At 49.1% G+C, this 21,589-nt stretch overlaps 1 protein-coding gene across 1 annotated transcript in view; it reads left to right on the forward strand.

Annotated features, from left to right (window-relative positions):
• RABEPK (Rab9 effector protein with kelch motifs) overlaps positions 1–21,387 on the forward strand; it is an 83,897-nt gene extending 62,510 nt beyond the window's left edge. Inside the window, exons 7-8 of the mRNA XM_085613782.1 lie at positions 853–1,002; positions 21,003–21,387. Of these exons, the coding sequence (XP_085469908.1) occupies positions 853–1,002; positions 21,003–21,325 (473 nt within the window). The 3' untranslated portion in view covers positions 21,326–21,387. The remainder of the gene's footprint in view (positions 1–852; positions 1,003–21,002) is intronic.
• Positions 21,388–21,589: the final 202 nt, after the last annotated feature.

The following is a 21,589-nucleotide window of genomic DNA, read 5'->3' on the forward strand; positions in this document are numbered from 1 at the left end:
CCACTGGCGGTGTTGTCACTCTGTCACTGGTTTCTTGAGTAAACCTGTGTTCTAAAAAAGATGCAACTCGTGTAATTGTGACATCAGCGACACCAGCCACTGTCTATCAGTACTATCAGTTATGCTAGCGCCTGCATCACCGTCCTTAAAGTTCTTCACGTTCCAACCGATTAACGCCAACGCAACCCCTGTTCCAAGCTGAAACCCTGTCTGAAGATCTCCCAGTATCCCATGAGATTCTAGATTGTGATAGCAGTAGAGTGGCTACTTTACATAGACTTTTGTTATGGATCAGATCTATCAATTGGCCAATAATTATATGGACCTGTGAGGTTGGAAGAGGACTTCTTTAGCAGGTGCTCCATCCATGCCTGTTCTGGACAGGTCTTCTTCCACAACCGAGGCGTTCACTATCCTTTCACCAGTGCCTGATAAGTCGCGGGCACCATCCTTTAACTAGTGTGAAAAGGGTAGGATTCGGCCCCTAGCATTCTCTGTTTCCTGGGGGAGGCTGGGATGAGAGAAGAATCTACAGCAAATGCACCCGTCTCACTGACATTCACCTGGACTCTAGCTGATCTTTTTTTCTTCAACGTTTTGGTTTTCCCGATTTGTTCATCAGGTATTTTCGTCGCACGAGGTTTGTCTCCTGAAAAAATAGAAATGTCTCCAGCCCTGGTAGGTATCAAAATAAGCTAAACAAATACATACACCCTTGTATATCCATATGGATCCTTTAGAAAGGAAGCGCATAACTGATAAGTTCTCTCCCCGAGAGCGCTATGTGATATTTCCTGTTTAGATCACAGCTCCAGTCACCTAACGACGCTTTCACCTTTTGTTTCTCGGCAGATGACATGAAGTGGCAAAGGTTAAAGGTGAAAGGGGACGTTCCAGCAGGCTGCGCTGCTCACTCTGCTGCCGGTTGCGGGAAGCACATTTATATATTCGGTGGAATGGGTTCCATGGGGCCTGTGAACACCATGTACAGGTACCACACAGGTGAGACGCTAGTAGAAGTACAGATACAGTGGGGCACCCAAGGGCGGCGGGGCTATGAACACCATGTACAAGTACCACACAGGTAAGACGCTAGTAGAACTGCAGATACAGCGGGATACCCAAGGGCGGCGGGCTATGAACACCATGTACAAGTACCACACAGGTAAGACGCTAGTAGAACTGCAGATACAGCGGGATACCCAAGGGCGGCGGGCTATGAACACCATGTACAAGTACCACACAGGTAAGACGCTAGCAGAAGTGCAGATACAGCGGGATACCCAAGGGCGGCGGGCTATGAACACCATGTACAAGTACCACACAGGTAAGACGCTAGCAGAAGTGCAGATACAGCGGGACACCCAAGGGCGGCGGGGCTATGAACACCATGTACAAGTACCACACAGGTAAGACGCTAGTAGAAGTGCATTATACAGGGGACACGCATGTGGGGCGGTGCTGTGAACACAATGTATAGGTACCACACATATGAGAGCACTAGGATAAGTACTGATACAGCAGGATACGCATGGGTTCGGTGAACACTGTCTACAGGTACCACACAGGTGAGAGCGCTGGCATAAGCGCAAATACAGCGGGACACCCCAGGGCGGCGGGCTGTGAACACCATGTACAAGTACCACACAAGTGAGACGCTAACAGAAGTGCCGATACAGCAGGACACCCAAGGGCGGCAGGGCTGTGAACACCATGTACAAGTACCACACAGGTGAGACGCTATCAGAAGTGCAGATACAGTGGGACATGCATGGGGGCGGCGCTGTGAACACCATGCACAGGTACCACACAGGTGAGAAGCTCAGGTACTGTGACATACGCATGGGGGGGCGAGGCTGTGAACACCATGTACAGGTACCATACAAGTGACAGCGCCGGCAGAAGAGTGGATACAATGGGATATGCATGGGGGCTGTGAACACCATGTACAGGTACCACACGGGTGAGAGCGCTGGCAGAAGCGCAGATGCAACAGGACACGGGTGAGGGCTGTGAACACCATGTACAGGTACCCCACAGGTGAGAGCGCCGGCAGAAGTGCAGATACAGCGGAACACTCATGGGGGCTGTGAACACCTTGTACAGGTAACACACAGGTGAGATCGCTGGAAGAAGGGCAGATACAGCGGGACATGCATGGGGGCTGTGAACACCATGTACAGGTACCACACAGGTGAGATGCTAGCAAAAGAGCGGATATACCGGGACACTCATGGCGGGTGGCGCAGATACAGCGGGACACCCAAGTGCACCAGCGCTGTGAACACCATGTACAGGTACCACACAGGTGGGAGCGCTGGGAGAAGCACGGATACAGCGGGACACGCATGGCGGGTGGCACAGATACAGTGGTACACCCAAGGGCACCGGCGCTGTGAATACCATGGACAAGTACTGCACAGGTTAGAAGCTAGCAGAAGTGTAGATACAGTGGGACATGCATGGGGGCGGTGCTGTGAACACCATGTACAGGTACCACACAGGTGAGAGCGCTGGAAAAAGGGCAGATACAGTGGGACACCCAAGGGCGGTGGGGCTGTGAACACCATGTACAGGTACCACACAGCTGAGAGCGCTGGGAGAAGCGCGAATACAGCGGGACATGCATGGGGGCTGTGAACACCATGTACAGGTACCACACAGGTGAGAACGCTGGGAGAAGCGCGAATACAGCGGGACATGCATGGGGGCTGTGAACACCATGTACAGGTACCACACAGGTGAGAACGCTGGGAGAAGCGCGAATACAGCGGGACATGCATGGGGGCTGTGAACACCATGTACAGGTACCACACAGGTGAGAACGCTGGGAGGAGCACGGATACAGCGGGACACGTGACTCTTCACTCAGGCCTCATTTAGGAAATCTCATTTCACCTTGATGCCTCTGTGGGTTGAATCCGTGCAGTGCGATACAATCTCCCAGCACTTCCTTGCCTGTAGGCAGGTTGAAATGAACCCTACCTGGCCATTACATTCATACCATAGTCAGTGCTTTAAATGGACATGTACTGAGTACTGCCACTTCTTTAATTTGAAAGGGAGAGCATCTGCACTTTGCAGCACTGCTGCAATACATTTAGTTAATGGTAGAGTACCGGCACGTAGCAACATTACAAAATAAAATGATGGATGGAGTGTTGAAACTTCTCAAACACTCATCCCCAGTCACAAATCTGGGTTTAATCCGTTGTTATTTTGCTCACCACGTCACCCCAGTTTGGACCCAGCCATATGCAAATCAGTCTTGACCCTGCTCCCCATGGGAACTGTTCATCCTGAACTACCAAGCCAGGTCCTCCCTGGACTGAAAACAAGCATCCCGGGACCGATTTCGGGGTATCACTCCTCATCAGCCAGGCTAGCTTGAATCCAGTGGCAAAGTGAGCAAGGGACCCACGTCTGGGCATTCCTTTAGCCTCTTAGGGCGCACATAGCAACATCACGAAATAAAATGATGGACGGAGTGTTGAAACATTTTCAGTCTCAGATCTGGGCTTAATCCATCGTTAGTTTGCTCACCACATCACACCAGTTTGCACCCAGCCATATGCAAATCAGTCTCGACTGGGGGTGAGTGTTTAAAACGTTTCAACACTCTGTCCATTATTTTATTTTGTGATATTGCATAGCACCAGCACGTTTCAGCGCTGTTTTAGTACATTTAGTGGGAGAGTACCAGCATGTATCAGAGCTGGTGCAGTACATTTATGGGAGAGTACTGGCACGTATCAGTGCTGCTGCAGTACATTTAATGGGAGAGTACCAGCAGTATCAGCGCTGCTGCTGTACATTTAGTGGGAGAGTACCAGCACGTATCAGTGCTGCTGCAGTACATTTAATGGGAGAGTATCAGCAGTATCAGCGCTGCTGCTGTACATTTAGTGGGAGAGTATCAACACCTCTTGGTAGTAAACAGGTACTGGTAACGGTGAGTACCTGCCCTTACATATTTCCATTCAAAGCACTGACCATTGTAACATGCAAACAGTGCTGCATGTTGTTAGCCAGTTGTTTGTATACTCTGTATTCAAGATGCCTTGACCCAAGTATCTACGTTATCCGACCAAGAAAAGTACATCCCATACCTGATACGTAGAGAGACATTTCACCCTTTATGTCCAAAAGGCATGTCTGTCCTCTATGGCGACAGGAGATTGAATGTGGAACATCCTATAATGAGGCACAGGAATGCAATCCATTTGGCATTTGTAATTACACATATCTCCTTCTATTCAGGACGATGTTAGCTCCCCACGTTTGGTACAGTATCTCCTGCTGCTCTGTCTGGGTTAAAACCACATGTTATGTTCCAAGAGTAAAGACGCTTAGCAATAGATAACTGGTAAGATAGCTCAGTGAGTTAAACACTCACTGCTGAGATCTGTGTCTATCCAGGGTGTCCACCCTTCAAATGTTATGTTATGTGTATTTGTACGGCGCACTATCACCAGAGAGGGTATCCAGGCCTGTCAGGCTAGGGTCAACTCAGCCATTCATCCCTCCAGATTTTATTTAGCAATTTAGTACCATTGATATTGAAAATAGTATTACATGTTGCTGTCATCATAGTACATGTGGCACTACAACAATATCACATTTTTCTGGCTAAATAGCTCGTCTTTGCATGTGACAGGATGCATGTGTTAAATTAAGGCTAAAATCACACTGAACTTTCAGTTATTGGTAGGGTGAGCTACCTGTTGGTGGGAAGCAGTATCAGGTGGTGGGAAACACTTGAGGGCAGTTATCGCTCGATTGAGGAACCTCAAGATATAAAGGGATGAGCAGTTTATGAGGAGAAGAAGGTTGGCAGAGAAGAGCATCCTTGAGAGGGACGGTTCAGGCCAGTACAAGATGGTGCTTCACCCCAACTTAAACTGGGGGAGCTGGGAGGACAGGATAACGAGCGGGGTAAGGATGATGCCACTTTTTTCAACCTAATTTCCTGTCAATTGATTTGACTGACGTTGGTGAGAGGGTGCATCGCCTGGCACCAGCTTCAGCCTCATGTTTCTAAGTTAACGTAACTGTCTACAGTGCAAGAGAGTGGATACATCAGCTTTTGGAGCATTCAGAAGCGCAGGACTCCATAGTACCAAGCTCTACTCAAAGCTTTCTTTCGCCCTTGAGACTCTTCTTACATCTCCATGAGGTCTTGGAAAAGGCTTTCCGAGGTGCTAGGGGCGCATGCGTTGGCACCTCCATTAGTTGTGGCTTTGTAAACTGAAAATATGTTTGCAGGCTTGAGTAATGCACAGGGGAGGTAGAAGAAGAGTTGCCTCCGCGGATGTTTTTCACACACCTCAGACATCCCAGAGTCCTACTTGTACTCAGTCCCTCCAAGGTGGGCAGGTTATCAATAAGCCAGTTGTGCTCATAATGGACTCACCAGCTCTATTAAAGACTGGGGGCATATCCCCTGCTGGTGTAAGATTGTTTCACTGCAGGTGTTCGCATACCTCCTCGTTAGCCTTTCTAGAAGCAAATCTGCTTCTGAAGCTGTGCTCTGTAGTACCTCCCTCCGAGTCGCCGTGTAAGCAGCTGATTCTCATAAGGGGCACGGCTGCATGCTGAACGCCCCACCAGGCACCCTCCGAGCCACTATGTAAGCAGCCGATTCTCATAAGGGGCAGGGCTGCATGCTGAACACCCCACCAGGCACCCTATGAGCCACTGTATATGCAGCTGGTTCTCATAACGTTCAGGGCCGAATGCTGAACGCCCCGCCACGCACCCTCTGAGCCACCGTGTACGCAGCTGGTTTTCATAACGTGCAGGGCCGCATGCTGAACGCCTTACCGGGTACCCGCCGAGCCACAGTGTAAGCAGCTGGCTCTCATAAGGACCAGGGCTGCATGCTGAACGCCCTACCAGGCACCCCCCAAGCCACAGGGTAAGCAGTTGATTCTCATAAGGGGCAGGGCTGCATGCTGAACGCCCCACCTGACACCCTCTGAGCCACCATGTATGCAGCTGGTTCTCATAACGTGCAGGGCTGCATGGTGAACACCCCACTAGGCACCTGCCATGCCACAGTGTAAGCAGCATGTTCTCATAACATGTAGGGCTCCGTGCTGAATGCCCCACCAGGCACCCTCTGAGCCACTGTTTACGCATCTGGTTCTCATAACGTGCAGGGCCGCATGCTGAACGACCCACCAGGAACCCACCGAGCCACCATGTAAGCAGCTGATTCTCATAAGGGGCAGGGCTGCATGCTGAACGCCCCACCTGACACCCTCTGAGCCACCATGTATGCAGCTGGTTCTCATAACGTGCAGGGCTGCATGGTGAACACCCCACTAGGCACCTGCCATGCCACAGTGTAAGCAGCATGTTCTCATAACATGCAGGGCTGCGTGCTGAACGCCCCACCAGGCACCCTCTGAGCCACCGTGTACTTAGCTAGTTCGCATAACGTGCAGGGCCGCATGCTGAACGACCTACAAGGTACCCGCCGAGCCACCGTGTAAGCAGCTGATTCTCATAAGGGGCAGGGCTGCATACTGAACGACCTACCAGGCACCCCCCGAGCCACAGGGTAAGCAGCTGATTCTAATAAGGGGCAGGGCTGCATGCTGAACGCCCCACCAGGCACCCAACAAGCCACTGTGTAAGCAGCTGGTTCTCATAAGGGGCAGGGCTGCATGCTGAACGCCCCACCAGGCACCCCCCGAGCCACTGTGCAAGCAGCTGATTCTCATAAGGGGCAGGGTTGCATGCTGAGCACCCCACCAGGCACCCGCTGAGCCACAGTGTAAGCAGCTGATTCCCATAAGGGGCAGAGCTGCATGCTGAACGCCCCACCAGGCCACTCCAGGCATATACGCCTGCCTCTTGTTAGCTGCTCTGTGTGTTTGTGTGACGTCGCACACAGTGCTGGGTCCTATTTACAGAGGCTGCCCTACATGCACTTGTGTATTAGTACGGCCTGGCGATCATCTTTTCACTATAAAAAAGCCTGAACGATTGGTACTGTCAACCAGCAAAGGGGGCCTCGAATGCATGGGGTAATGCAGGTGCAGAACTCTGTTACACACACAGAACAGGTGCAACACAGAAGTCAGCAGTGTAAGCTTCACACAACACACAGGACAGGTCCCACATGAGCCTCAGCAGTGCAAGCTTCCCTCACATTTCCCTGTCACACACACTCACTGTCATTCTCACTTTCTCATGCTCAGGGCTCTTAAATGGGCAGGCGCTCTCCGGTACGAAGTACCTGCACTTCTTTAATTTGAAAGGGAAAGTACCTGCACTTCTCAGCAGGGGTGGAAATACCTTTATTGGGAGAGTACGAGCACTTTTCAAGAGAAAACAGGTACTCTGGACAGTGAGTACCAGTACTTCTACATTTTGTTTAAAGCACTGCTCATACAGCCTTTCGCAGTAGGACATAGTGGTACTCACTGCACTCTTAGTGGCCCCTGGTGGCAGTGTAGAGCCGGGTTGGTGACTGGAAGACAAGGAGGGACCATCTTGGCTGGTGCTGCAGAAGGCGGCCATATCCCTGTGCATACAAGGGGTGCTGCAACTGCACATGCAGGGGGCAGGGCACAGGCAGTGAGTTTTGGTGCTTTGGGAGGTGAGGGCAGAGGCAGGAGATATAAAGATGCCACAGGAAGTGAGGCACTTGTGAGGCAGTAGCCGGCCAGGTCTCTCTCTTCTGTGATTCACCTCAGAAGCGGCTGCAGCCACAGTTCTCTGAGTCCGCCTTTGAAATGAAATTGTGCCATTCCCATGGGTCAGTTGGGTATTATTATGGGTCAGTGGTGGTCACTAAGCTTCAGGCAGAAGCTGCCACCCATTAACCATGCAGCATTTGATTTTAGATACAGGAGACCAGTGCAGAATGGACTCAGGTGGGTAGCAGGCCAGAGTCAGGGGACGAAGCACCATGAGGGTCGAAGGGCCAGAGGTGCCAATGGACGGTGCCAGAAGTGGTGATTCCTGTACCAGCCTTGCAGTTTGCATCTGCTGAAAGCAATTCTCTGTGCTATACTGCTGCAACAGAATGATTGGAGGATAATCTTGAAAGATGGGCACAGGTTTTGGAAAAGGACAGAAAGGTATGGCAGAAGATTGCAGTGCTTTGGCTCGCCTTCATGCCTAGGATGCTCTTTGTCACACAGAACTACAATATGTACTACATAAACTAGAATAATGCGTGAGCCTCAAAGGGTTTTCTGAAACATGGTCACTGTAGCATATTGATGGTATACGCACTAAGACCCTCATGGTTCAGGGGCATACTCTGAACAGGAATTACGTCATATGCCTGGAGGTGTTGGAGTGTGGTTAATGTTGAGTATGAGATAATGTGCAGTTATGCTTAAGAATAAAGGGGTGTTTGACTTCAGCTCGCATGTGGCGTAACTAATCTGCATGTTCCAGGGTTGGGGTAGACATTACATCTCACGAAGAGGGTGGGTAACGCGCTCTAAAGAAAACAAGGCTGTTCTCCCTTAGAGTTTGCAATAGTAGGGCAAACTGCTCATGCGTGCCACGTGTGCCTCAATTCGATGCAAAGCAGTCTGCGACTGGTACATGTGGAGTCAAAGCCCTGCTCCAACTAATACATGGCCAAAGAAGAAAGTGAAGGCCCTGCAGAGGAGCTCATTCAAAACGCCCACCAAAACCCTGGCAAAGCGGTCAATACGGAACAATTACTCAAACGAAGCAGAAAGATAATGGCAGCGACAACCAGGTATGAAAAACTGAGAATTTACCCACCGTCAAAGACAAGTAAAACATTCCACAACTTCAGATCAAGCGTGGTGACCCAAATTTAAGCACAAGGGTTTTTGCTTGCAGAAGTTGCAGGGGCCGCTGGGTACAGTGAAAGCTGTCTTAACAGCATGTGCTCTCAATGGCATAAAAAGGGAGCACAAAATACAATGTGTACTTGAAGCCAGCACCCCCCTTCGACACTTCTAAGAAGCAGAATGTTGGTGCCAGGTAGGCTGCGTGGATTGAAACATTTTGTCTTCATAGATGCACTAAAAGTGTTGCATTGAAGATTTCTCGGGAGCGGATCGATGCCAAAAGGGGTCCACCTCTCGACAGCCCCAACACTGAATGCTGTTAAAGCACAGGAGAGCGGGATGGTCAAGCGGGGGAAGGAAAGGAAGGGAACAGCAGGGAGGGAGATCTGAAAAGAAAAGACACTAACACATTAGCCACATTTGAACACTGTGGAGGTAACTCAAGCCTGTAGGGGTATCGTACCTAACGCACCTGTAAATCAATAAAACTCGTGTTCTTCAGGTGTACTCATCCTGGACTTCACACAAGCAATACTCTGTTCAGGGTGCTACTATGGCTTCTACAGAGAAAGAGGAGGCATTGTGAATACTTGCTCCCTTCACACAGCAACCATACAACAACTCTCAGCCTTGCCCGATAACCATACACACCAGAATTAATGTCGTGCTTCACGTCACAGGGGAAGAGCAGACTGCCGCCTCTAAAACCCCCTGTTAACACACATAAAGGAAGGAGAGTTAAAATACATCTTTTAACTCCATGAACGTTGCAAGTGTCAATGGTGCCACCATGCCTTGGCCAGTTCCTGGCCTCCTAATTACCTAACAACCTCAAGGCTTGCATCGGTAATTCAAAACAGGAATATAAGGTTCAGGTTTCTCAAATACAGGAATGCTGACAGCGCTTGATGCGTATGAATTGACAAGAGCAAGCGCGGTAATCCGCGTCTATAATCACGAGAGCAGGTCTGCTCACAAGGTTCTCAATGGTGCAGGTGCACCCTTACCCTACACGAGCGAACTGGAGGTCCGGAATCAACGGCTGCTTCGAAGAATAACCAGCAGCGAGTGAAACGCCGAGCGGCGTTTTGAGCTGGAGCTGCTTCCGGGTTACGCCCACGTGATCGGCGTCAGTAACGGAAGGCAGGGAAACCTGGGAACTGTGGCGCCCGTCCCCGTCCGGGCTTACCGTCTCTGTTGTTTTCTCGAGTCGTCCCCACCACTCGGTCAGCCACCCCCAAAGGGCTTTTGCTCTCGTTTCCCGATGGATGCCCCCACCACCCCTCAATGAGTTCAGAGGGCTACATGGTACGTACGATGTTCGGGGGGGGGAGGAGGAGCATGACAAAAAGAAGAAGATGAAAAGAAACTGATCAAATATTTGAAAAACCTTACAGGCAATGGAGTGAAAGAAGTGCTAAAGAAAGTTTCACAGACTGATGCAAAATCATACCAAACGGTAAAAGAAGCATTGGAGGTTGAATATCGACTATGATAGATGTTCGAGGCATGTGGGCTGCTGAATTCATATCTGTGCATAGATCGCCGCCTAGTGTTGGGTCCGGATGATTGCACATTGTTGTCCTGGAAGAGTCTTCGAAGTATCACGAGATAGGTGACTCCTCCCCTGGACCACAGTGCGCATGGGCATCCTCTCCATCCTTAGATTGTTTTTTTCCGCCATTGGGTTCGGATGTGCTTATCTTAGCTCAAGTTAGGAAAATTCAGTTTAAGGCCAAAAGGCCTTTAGTTATCCTCGGTACTGTTCCCGGTCGGTATCGACTAGTTTCTTTAGTGTTTTAGCACCTTCTTCCAGATTTTCGGATCCGCTTGGTCCGAACATCGAACTTCGATCGACGATGGAATCGAGGACTCCATTCAAAAGGTGTCCTTTATGCCACACGAAATACCCACACATCGACGTCCACCCGGTATGCAACAAATGTCTCTCACCGGATCACGATGAGTCGAAATGTATGGCCTGTGCCCGATTCCGCTCGAAGAAGACTCTCTGGAATCGATGGGCAGCGCGATTGGAGGCGCAGCAATCGGCGCCTGCCCCGGCCAACATCTTTAGCACCGAAGACGAGGACGCCCAGAGCGTGGAAGACGTAGACTCCAGCCCCGCTTCCGAACACGACTCCCGATCGGAAGACGACGATGAGGTGATCTTTCAGAGAGAAGAAGTCGTCGAAGAGGTAGGAGACTACGATGAGGCCTTTGGGGCCGAGGAAGATAGCTCCAGCGAGGAGCTAGGCCAACCCGTCGATACGGAGGCCGAAAAAATACGTCGTCATGAGGCTCAGGTCGAGGGATCGCCTTCGGGCCTTACCCAAGATCAATCTCATGGTTCTTCGGCCCCGCCTTCAGGCCCGGCCTCGAACATTTCGCAAGAGCCATTATTATCGAAGGTGACTGGATTCCCTTCAGCGAAACCGAAACCATCCATCGCACCAGTTCCATCGAAACCGAAAGGGAAACTGGTTGTGATCGGCTCGAAGGCCTCGAAGCCCTCCACTCCGCGCAAAAAGGAATTTTGGTGCCGAGCTCGCCGCAGCGGATACGGGTGCCGAGCCGAAGAAGAAGGCCCTCGGTCCCCACAAGGCGCCTCGGCCTCTGGCACCGAAGACATCGGCCCCAACCACCAAAGTCAAGGTGGCCACCCCGTCTGCGTCGAAGTCTAAGACGGCGGCGCCTGCCAAGTCATCGACTCCAACGAGCGTCGATACCTCCCTTCGGATCGATGACCCCATCACTGCAAAGAAGTCGGGTGCCGCTTCCACGCCTACCTCCAAGGTGCCGACCGGTTCCAAAGAGCCATCTGCGTTCACCGTGCAACAGGTCTCGGCATCATTGCAACGCATCAGAGAACGGGCAGCCCTCCACTCTACGTCGGGTCCCGACACGCACAAGGCTTCAAAATCACCCTCGGCGCCAGCCAACATCACGTTTGGGTTGCCGCCGCCCACGGCGCCGAAACTGTTCGAGATTCGGACACGTGTCCGCCAGACACAGTCCCCATCCACGGGACAAACAGATTTCGAACCTTCACAGCCACAATTTATCGACGCCAACACTGGTAGGTTGATGCTCCGCAAGCGGAAAATCACGCCAGAGAGGGGATTGGACTCCTACAAAATTCCTCTCAAACACAAATTGCCGGCAGGGTCAGAGCCAGTGCTTCATGAACACTTTCAACCCTTCCATCAGGATCCACCGTGCTTTTCTCCTACGCCTTCAGAGGCAGACGCAGTAGAGGACTATGTAGGGGATAATACCACCTACCCTGGGGATATCAATCCTGATGATCACCTGCAAGATCCAGATCAGGCATGGGATGACCCCACAGACCAGGGTACCGCACCAGATACCCATGACACGCAGCTTTATAACATAAAGACATCTCCCACAGAGGACACTGCTGCCTTTAATGCCCTCATAGAACGGGCTGCTGCCAATCATGGGGTAGAACTCCATTCTGACACTGTCGAAGAAGACTTCTTGGTGGACACTTTCGCCTCTTCCGAAAGAACTGTCAAGACTCTGCCCATGTTAAAAGGAGTTGTCAAACCTGCAAAAGACATTTTTAAAGAAACAACCAGGGCACGGGTGCTAAACCCCAGGATTGAAAGAAAATACAAGCCCACACCCGGAGACCCTATGTACATTAGGGGCCAGTTACCTTTGGACTCCATGGTGCTTGCTAATGCTCGCAAAAGAGCCCACTCACAAACAACAGGTGATGCTCCTCCCCCAGTCAAGGAGTGCAAAGTGATGGAGACATCAGGCAAACGGATTGCAGCGCAAGCAGCAAACATCTGGCGCATTGCCAACACACAGGCACTCCTGGCCCGTTATGATAGGTCCCACTACGACACACTAGAAGCACTACTCCAACATTTGCCAGATGAATATAAAGAGGCAGCGGAGCTCCTCATCAGAGAGGGACAACTCCTTACCAATGCATCCATCAAGTGCGCACTGGATGCAGCCGACACAGCGGCGAGGGCAATCAACACAAGCGTCATGTTGAGAAGGCATGCATGGTTGAGAATCTCAGGCTTCAAGCCGGAGATTCAAAACAATATCTTAAATCAACCGGTCAACCCAGACTATTTATTTGGCCCTGAATTTCACACTACCCTCGAGAAAATTAAAAAAGACACTGACACTGCGAAATCAATGGGAGCTCTGCAGACGCAGCAGTTTCGTAGTGGCTCCTTTCGTCGCCCCGGGAATAGAGGAGCAGCTAGAGGTCAGGGGTCACAGCAGCAGTACACTAAAGGGGGCACACAAAGTACCTATGATAAAACCAACAGAGGTGGTTATCGTGGCTCCAGCACCAAGGGCAGAGGACGTGGTTAGGGCAACACCAGGTCCTCCCCCAAAAACAAACAGTGACGCCCTCTCCCTGCCCCCCGACCACATAACACCTGTCGGGGGGAGACTCCAACGGTTCCTGTCAACGTGGAAAACCATCACCACAGACAGGTGGGTCAGGGACATTATCCAGCACGGTTACTATCTCGAATTAACGCCCACTCCACCCAACATACCGCCAAAGCACCGTCCTATGTCCGTAGAGCACTTAGCATTATTGCAGCAGGAAGTGCTAAGTATGCTCCAAAAAGGTGCAATAGAGGTCGTGCCTGTCAACCAGCAGGGGACAGGGGTGTACTCTCTGTACTTCTTAATCCCAAAAAAGGACGGGTCGCTCAGACCTATACTAGACCTGAGACCCCTCAACCAATACATTCTCTCAGAGCATTTCCATATGCTCACCCTACAGCAGGTTCTCCCGCTACTCAGTCAAGGAGACTTCCTAGCCACACTGGACCTAAAAGATGCGTATTTCCACATACCCATGTATTTCCACATACCCATACACCCATCACACAGGAAATTTCTCAGGTTCACTATTCAGGCACATCACTATCAATTCAAAGTTCTCCACTTCGGAGTAACAACAGCACCCAGGGACTTTACCAAGTGCCTAGCAACAGTGGCTGCACATCTACGGAGGCAACACATTCACGTCTTCCCTTACCTGGACGACTGGCTTGTTCAGGCAAAGTCAGCCCAGCAATGTGCCAGCCACATGTCCCTCACCATTCACCTTCTTCACAGTCTGGGGTTCTCACTAAATTACCCAAAATCACATCTCCAACCCGTACACGTACGACAGTACCTGGGCGCGACCATAAACACTCTGGCAGCCACAGCTCAGCCAAATTTAGTGAGGATCAACAGCATGCAACTGCTGATCTCAAAGTTCAAACCTCAACACTCCCTTCCTGCGCGAGTGTTCATTCAGTTGATAGGCATGATGGCCTCCTGCATTTTCATAGTCCCGCACGCGAGACTACATATGCGCCCGCTTCAGGAGTGCTTGGCACGTCAATGGAATCAGGCTAACGGGCAATTAAAAGACCTAGTGTTGGTGAGCGGTCGGGCATACAACTCTCTGCATTGGTGGAATCCACAAAACCTTTGCAAGGGCCGACCGTTCCAAGAGCCTGTTCCACAAATAATACTGACAGCGGACGCCTCTCTCCAGGGTTGGGGAGCTCATGTACTCACTTACACAGTGCAGGGACTATGGACAATGCAACAAAAGAAGATGCACATCAACGTTCTGGAACTGATGGCAATCTTCCTAGCCATGAAGGCATTCAAAGTACACTTGTGCAACAAAGTCGTGTTGATCCGGACGGACAACATGACTGCCATGTACTACATACAGAAGCAGGGAGGAACACACTCTCCACAGTTGTCTCATCTGGCTCAGAGCATGTGGAAGTGGGCCATTCAGAGGAACATATTCCTCATGGCGGAACACCTCCCCGGCAAGGACAACCAGATGGCGGATCTGCTGAGCAGACACAGCCACCAGATGCACGAGTGGGAGCTACATCCGTCAGTTCTCCAACCGTACTTCCAACAGTGGGGTCATCCAGAGATAGACCTATTCGCCACAAACAAAAACGCAAAATGCCAAAGCTTTGCCGCCAGGTTCCCACATCCACAGTCACAGGGCAATGGGATATGGATGAACTGGTCCGGCAGATTTGCGTACGCTTTTCCCCCAGCGCCATTAATACCGCTGGTGGCACGCAAACTGCGACAACACTCACTGACACTCATCCTAGTTGCTCCCACATGGGCGCGCCAACCATGGTACACCACCTTTCTAGAACTCTCCGTGGTGCCGCATCAAAGGCTGCGGATCAAACCCGCACTTTTAACGCAGAACCATGGCGAAATTCAGCACCCAGATCCGCAACAGCTGAACCTGGCAATCTGGCTCCTGAGGTCTTAGAGTTTGGCTACCTAAACCTGCCACCTGACTGTATGGAGATCATCAAGGAGGCCAAGAGACCCACTACCAGAGCTTGGTATGCGGCTAAATGGAAGAGGTTTGTCATTTACTGCAACAACAATGACATTACCCCGCTGGACGCATCCATTCAAAACATCATCTGTTACCTCCTACACCTATACCGATGCAATCTGGCATACAACTCAATACGTATCCATTTAACCGCGATAGCAGCCTATCTCCAAAACAGGCAGCACCTCTCTTTATTCAGAGTGCCTGCCATCAAAGCCTTCTTGGAGGGACTCAAACGAGTAATCCCCCCAAGACACCCACCGGCACCGGTGTGGAACCTCAATTTGGTCTTCACCAGATTAATGGGTCCACCCTTTGAACCTCTCCATTCATGTGAGATTCAATTCCTCACCTGGAAAGTAGCTTTCCTAGTGGCAATCACTTCGTTAAGAAGAGTTAGTGAACTCCAGGCACTAACCATTCAAGAGCCATTCATACAGGTTCACGCAAACAGGGTTGTACTACGTACCAACCCCAAATTCATGCCCAAAGTGATATTGCAGTTCCACATGAATCAAACTATTGAACTGCCTGTTTTCTTTCAAAATCCACAGAATGTCGCAGAGAGAATGCTCCATACACTAAATGTAAAGAGGGCCCTCATGTACTATATAGACAGAACTAAGGACTTTAGGAAAACAAAACAACTTTTCGTTGCCTTTTCTCCACAACACAAGGGCAACGCCATTTCCAAAGCAGGTATAGCCAGATGGATCGTTAAATGTATTCAAATTTGCTATCAAAAAGCTAAACGCACATTAACGATTCCCCCACGAGCCCACTCAAAACGAAAGTTAGGGGCATCCATGGCTTTCCTAGGAAATATCCCTTTACAGGAAATATGTAGAGCAGCCACATGGTCCACTATACATACATTTACCAAACACTACTGTGTAGATGTACACTCAAAACAGCAGGCAGCTGTAAGACAGACTGTTCTCAAAACTCTTTTTCAGACTGCTGCAGCTGGCACGGGTAGCCGCCGCTAATGGAGGTACTGCTATATATTCTATGCACAGATATGAATTCAGCAGCCCACATGCCTCGAACTGAATATGCTACTTACCAGTATGCATCTGTTCTTGGCATGTAGGGCTGCTGACATTCATATCGCCCACCCTCCTCCCCGGCACCTGTAGCGGCTGCAGCACTCAGAATTACTGTATAGCATGGTCATCACTTACTGTATCTACTCCATCACTGCCACAATGGCGAAAAACAATCTAAGGATGGAGAGGATGCCCATGCGCACTGTGGTCCAGGCGAGGAGTCACCTATCTCGTGATACTTCGAAGACTCTTCCAGGACAACAATGTGCAATCATCCGGACCCAACACTAGGCGGCGATCTATGCACAGATATGAATGTCAGCAGCCCTACATGCCAAGAACAGATGCATACTGGTAAGTAGCATATTCAATATCTTCAACCGAGCACTTTGGTGAAACAATGGACAAATTTGTTGAAAGACTTGATAAACTCATTTAACATTGCAAGTTCTGCTATTTCACCATCGAAGAAGCCATGCGCCTCAGAGTCATTGATGGCTGCCTTTCAGATTTCTTTAGAAGGTGCATGTTGAGAGAAACACACAGCTTGGAGAAAGTCTGCGATAGAGATGAACAGGCTGCGCTAGAGATGAACAAGCAGATTCACAAGCTGCTGACATGGAAGCAGGAACAGCCCACAATGAATCTACCCTGGCTGTGAAAAGCAACCACAAGCAAAAACGAGAGGCACCTAAGTCAACATCTTTAAAGAGATCTAAATTATGCTTCTGATATGGATATTTGTTGCCCCATGAAGGTGAAGGTCCAGCCATCGTGCAGGTCTGCAAAAGTTGCAGAACAAAAGAATCATTTCATAACTGTGTGCCGAGCTAAAGAAAATCAAGTGCATCGTGATGGAAAGAAATGATGGACATGAGAATGTTTCAGAAGCACTCTCGCCGCACCCACATAAAGCAATATCAGCTATGACTAATGGAAACCAGGCAAAATCAATTGTTGTCAAGCTCATCGTACAAAGGCTCTTCAACGTCACTATCAAGTGAGCCAGCGAAGGAGATGGGTGTGCGCTGATGATGTCTAACAAAGAATGGCGTGCACATGTGGGGTTGGCTGCCTGTAAAGAAGATCGCAGCTCAAAGAAAACTCCCCAAACAAAGCGATAAACTTCATTTGGACATTGTCCCAAAATCGCATTGAAAATGAACAATCACCCAGTAACATTTATCATAGACAGTGTTGTGTCGATTAATATCATACCAGTGCAAATGTTCAACAACTTATCCCCTCTTCGTCGCCTCACTCCATCAGGCATGAAGGTATACACCTGGGCCGCTTCCCTGCAAAGCCAAGGGTCGTTCACAGCAACAATGCTACACAAAAAGATATTGTTGCAAGCCACCATTCATTTCTACAAAAGACTTTGTTGAGCGCCTGTTTGCTGTTTTGTCACCACTGCCGACATGGGAATAATATCCCTAAACTACAACCTCTGTGCTCAGCCTGAGATCACGACCCGATTTCCATTGTTGTTTTGTGGTCTGGAATAACTATAGAAAATAAAAGTACAGCTGCATATCCATGAAGACATTCACCCTGTTGCTCAGTGATTCAGTAGAGTTCCTTTCCATTTACTAAAAGCTGTAGAGAAAGAGTTGGAAGCGCTCTTAAAGCATAATAATTCCTATTTGTAAAGCGCAACCATATCACCCTCTTATGGGTTTCAAGGCACTGGGGGCTGTCCGGGAGATTAAGTGAGCTTTTGCCCAGTGTCCCATGATGCTGAGCTACCGCTGGCGCCAGGGGTCGAACCGTGAGCCCCGCACTCTGGAGTCAGCTGCTCGGGCTGCTGTGCCATACCTCTCCCTAGCATGACATTATTGAACGCTCCATAGACCCCACACCAAGGGTTACGCCTATAGTAGTAGTACCAAAAGGGGACAGTAATGGAGCAGTGCGCATCTGTGTTAATATGCGCCAGGCAAACAAAGCCATCGAGAGAGAGATACACCCTGGTCCTCACATAGCGGACATGATCATGCAATTGAACTGACCCAATGTGTTTTTCCGTCTCGACCTGAATAAAGGATGCCATCAACTTGAACTGGAGGAGAACAGCAGGTACATTACTACTTTTTCGACTCATGTTGGTTTGTTGAGATATAACAGACGGAATTTTAGAGTATTCTCGGCTGTGGGTGTTATTCGCCGAGTTATCCAACCTGTTACACATGCTTTCACTTTCAGTGATGACATCATGGTTTTTGGTAGAACACAAGAAGAACATGATAAAGCCCTTAACCAAGTGTGCCAGTTACTCGTTGATGCCGGTCTCACTCTGAATGCTGCAAAGTGCGAGTTCCACAAAACCACATGTTTTTTGGGCACATATTCTCTGATGTGGGAATGAATCTAGAGTCAGACATGGTGCAAGCACAATCATCCACTTGCCCCTCCCAGATGTTACCATGCTACGATCCTTTCTAGGTATGGCCAGTTATTGCTCAAGATACTTTCACAACTTTGCTATGGTGAGCGCCCCATTAAGAGACTTGACATAGGAAAATGTAACATTTCAATTGTCTCCAGAATGCTACAGGAATTTCAGTGACATTAAGAATGCAACTGAAATGACCTACCTCAACCTCATGTTACATATTGAAATAATGGTTGATGCAAGCCCGGTAGACCTAGGGACGATCCTTGCTGAACACAATAGTCATCCGAATGCTCAGAGAAACATTGTGGCCTGTGCCAGTCGAAGTCTGATAAAGGAGAATCTGGCTGTGGTGAGGGCCTGCAAACATTTTCATGTATTCCTCTAAGGAAAATGACTCAGTTTCATCACAGATCAACAGATCACCAGGCGTTACTCACAATTTCTGGGAACCTGGAGGCTAAGATACCCCCTCACATCGAGTGGTGGGGGTTAAGACTGCAAGAGTACGACTATGAAACTGTGCACAAACCAGGGAAGGATCAAAACCCAGCAGATTTCTTTTCATAAGTGCCGCTACATCGTCACAGTTCGACATCCAAAAATGCTGAAGCATATCTCAACTATATAGTGAGATCCAGCTCACCAGCGGCTCTACGCTGGAAGAAATCATTGCTGCCACCAATGCTGATAAAGACATGATCAACGTAACTTATTGCTGCGCAATCATGGAGGAGAAGTACCCGGCCTCTTGCTGATGATGCTGAATTCCAAAAGTTTAAAAATGTGCAGTATGAGTTTGCTGTTACTCAAGAAGACGTAATACTGAGAGGCTCAAGAATCATCATACCTGAAAGCTTAAGACCGCGGGGTCATCAAACTGTCCCAAGAAGGACACCATGATATCGTAGCCACCAAAAGAGTCCTAAGAGATCGAATGTGATTCCCTCAACTAGATGAGCGAGTTGACAAGGAGCTGAAAATGTGCCACATTCGCAATTGCTTGTCTCCTAAGGTGACGCAACACCCAGGGACAATGTCTAACCTTCCTGCTCATCTGGAAGAGAGTTGCAGTTGACTTCTTTGGACCTGTAGGAAATGGACACAGTCTCATGGTAGTCATTGATCAATATTCACATTTTCCTTTGGTGGAACACCTGCCTTCAACAACCCATGACAAGGCCATAGAGCGACTTGATGACATCTTTGTAACAAGGGCATTCCTGAAATCCTCAAATCTGACAGCGGCCCACCATTTAACAGCAAAGAGTTCAAAGAGTTTCTTGTCCAACTCAATGTCAAACACCAAAAGAGTACACCTGTCTGGCCCCAAGCCAATGGTGTAGTTGAACGATTCATGGATAGCCTCAAGATAGTCATCCAACAAGTGTCCATGAAAGAAATTGATCTTAACCAAGCCATGTGTCAGACCGTCCAGCCTGTCGATCAACTCCTCACTCCACAACTGGTGAGAGCCCAGCACCTTGCTATTTGAGAAAGCAATCAGAACAAAACTACCTCCGTGAACCTCGGATGGATCAGTGAATACTGACCATGTTTGCGACACCCACGCAACAGGAAAATGAAAACCTATGCCGATCAGCGTCGTCATGCCCATGAGGCAGTCTTTGACAAAGGAGACTGAGTATTGCGTAAACAGAAATGAAGACAACTTTTTTTGCCGCTGATCCTCTACAGGTTGCGGTGTGCAGGTGACATATGATAACAGCACATCGTCCTGGACAATCCATTACTCTGGACACGCCACATTTCAAACACCTACCTGAAACCATGTGTGAGGCAGCCCTGCCACCAGGTCTGGCTCAAGCTCCTGGGCATATGTCACCATTGTTCGATCGACTGTGAACAGGAGCTACGTCATATGTGGGGAGGTGCATGGGTGTGGTTAATGTTGAATGTGAGATAATGCGTAGTGTGTGATTGTATGCTGAAGAATAAAGAGGAGTTTGACCACAGCTCCTGCGTGGCGTAATTCATCTGCATGCTACAGGGCTGAGGAAGTTACTACAGCAGCTTTTGTTCAAGTGCCTTGATGAAGCTGAGTGCCTGAAGTGGGGCCAACTCCTCCAAAGAAAACAAGTAACAGCAGTTTGAAAAGCTATGATCGTGTTGGTAATGCTGGCGATCAGGAGGGTGGGTGCTAGTCACTATAGGCTTTCACTTTACTTACTTTGATCTTTCAGTTTTCACTGCCAGGTTCCTAGAAACAGTCCCATTTACAGGGCATCAAACAGGTTATGTGGAATGTGAATAGTTATATCTTACCTTTCAAGATCCTTTAACCTTTTTTACGTTTATTCTTGTAAACTTGTAGGTCACTAACAGATAATCAAAATGTTGCTTTCCCCCAATTGCAGAAGATCAGTCCTGGACCCTGTTAAAGGTTGACTCCCCATTGCCACGAGGGAGGTTGGACCACTCAATGTGTGTCATTCCGTGGAGAGTCCGTACAGATCCTACCGTGTCATCTTCAGGACCTAGGTATACACGAGGGGACCACGATAAAGGCGAAGATGAGGGCTGCAAAACAGTCTACGTGAAAGATGGCGGTGACAACCAAAGCGAAGAAGGCCCTGGCCACAAGGAAGCACCATCTGTACAGCTGTGCCTCATATTTGGTGGCATGAACACTGAAGGAGAACTTTATAGCGATTGTTGTGTCACCATGTTGGAGCAATAAATAGCAGTATTTCTGTAAATAAATGACATTTCGTTTAATAAAATATCAATATATTGAAAGAATATTTGATCATTAAGGTTTAAAAGTAAAAATGTATTAATATTCAGAATGCCATACTCCTGCTAGTTACATTAGTTTTTTTTTTGTGAACTCACTGTTAAAATGTTGTGGTGGCTGTGGAGAGATTACTTCTGACTTTAGAGTGCAGGAAAAAGAATGTGGTAATACATGCAGAACAACGGCTGCAAACACCTCTGATGGATT

Source organism: Triturus cristatus, chromosome 1_2 (genome assembly GCF_964204655.1).
Source record: "Triturus cristatus chromosome 1_2, aTriCri1.1, whole genome shotgun sequence".
NCBI classification, from domain to species: Eukaryota; Metazoa; Chordata; class Amphibia; order Caudata; family Salamandridae; genus Triturus; species Triturus cristatus.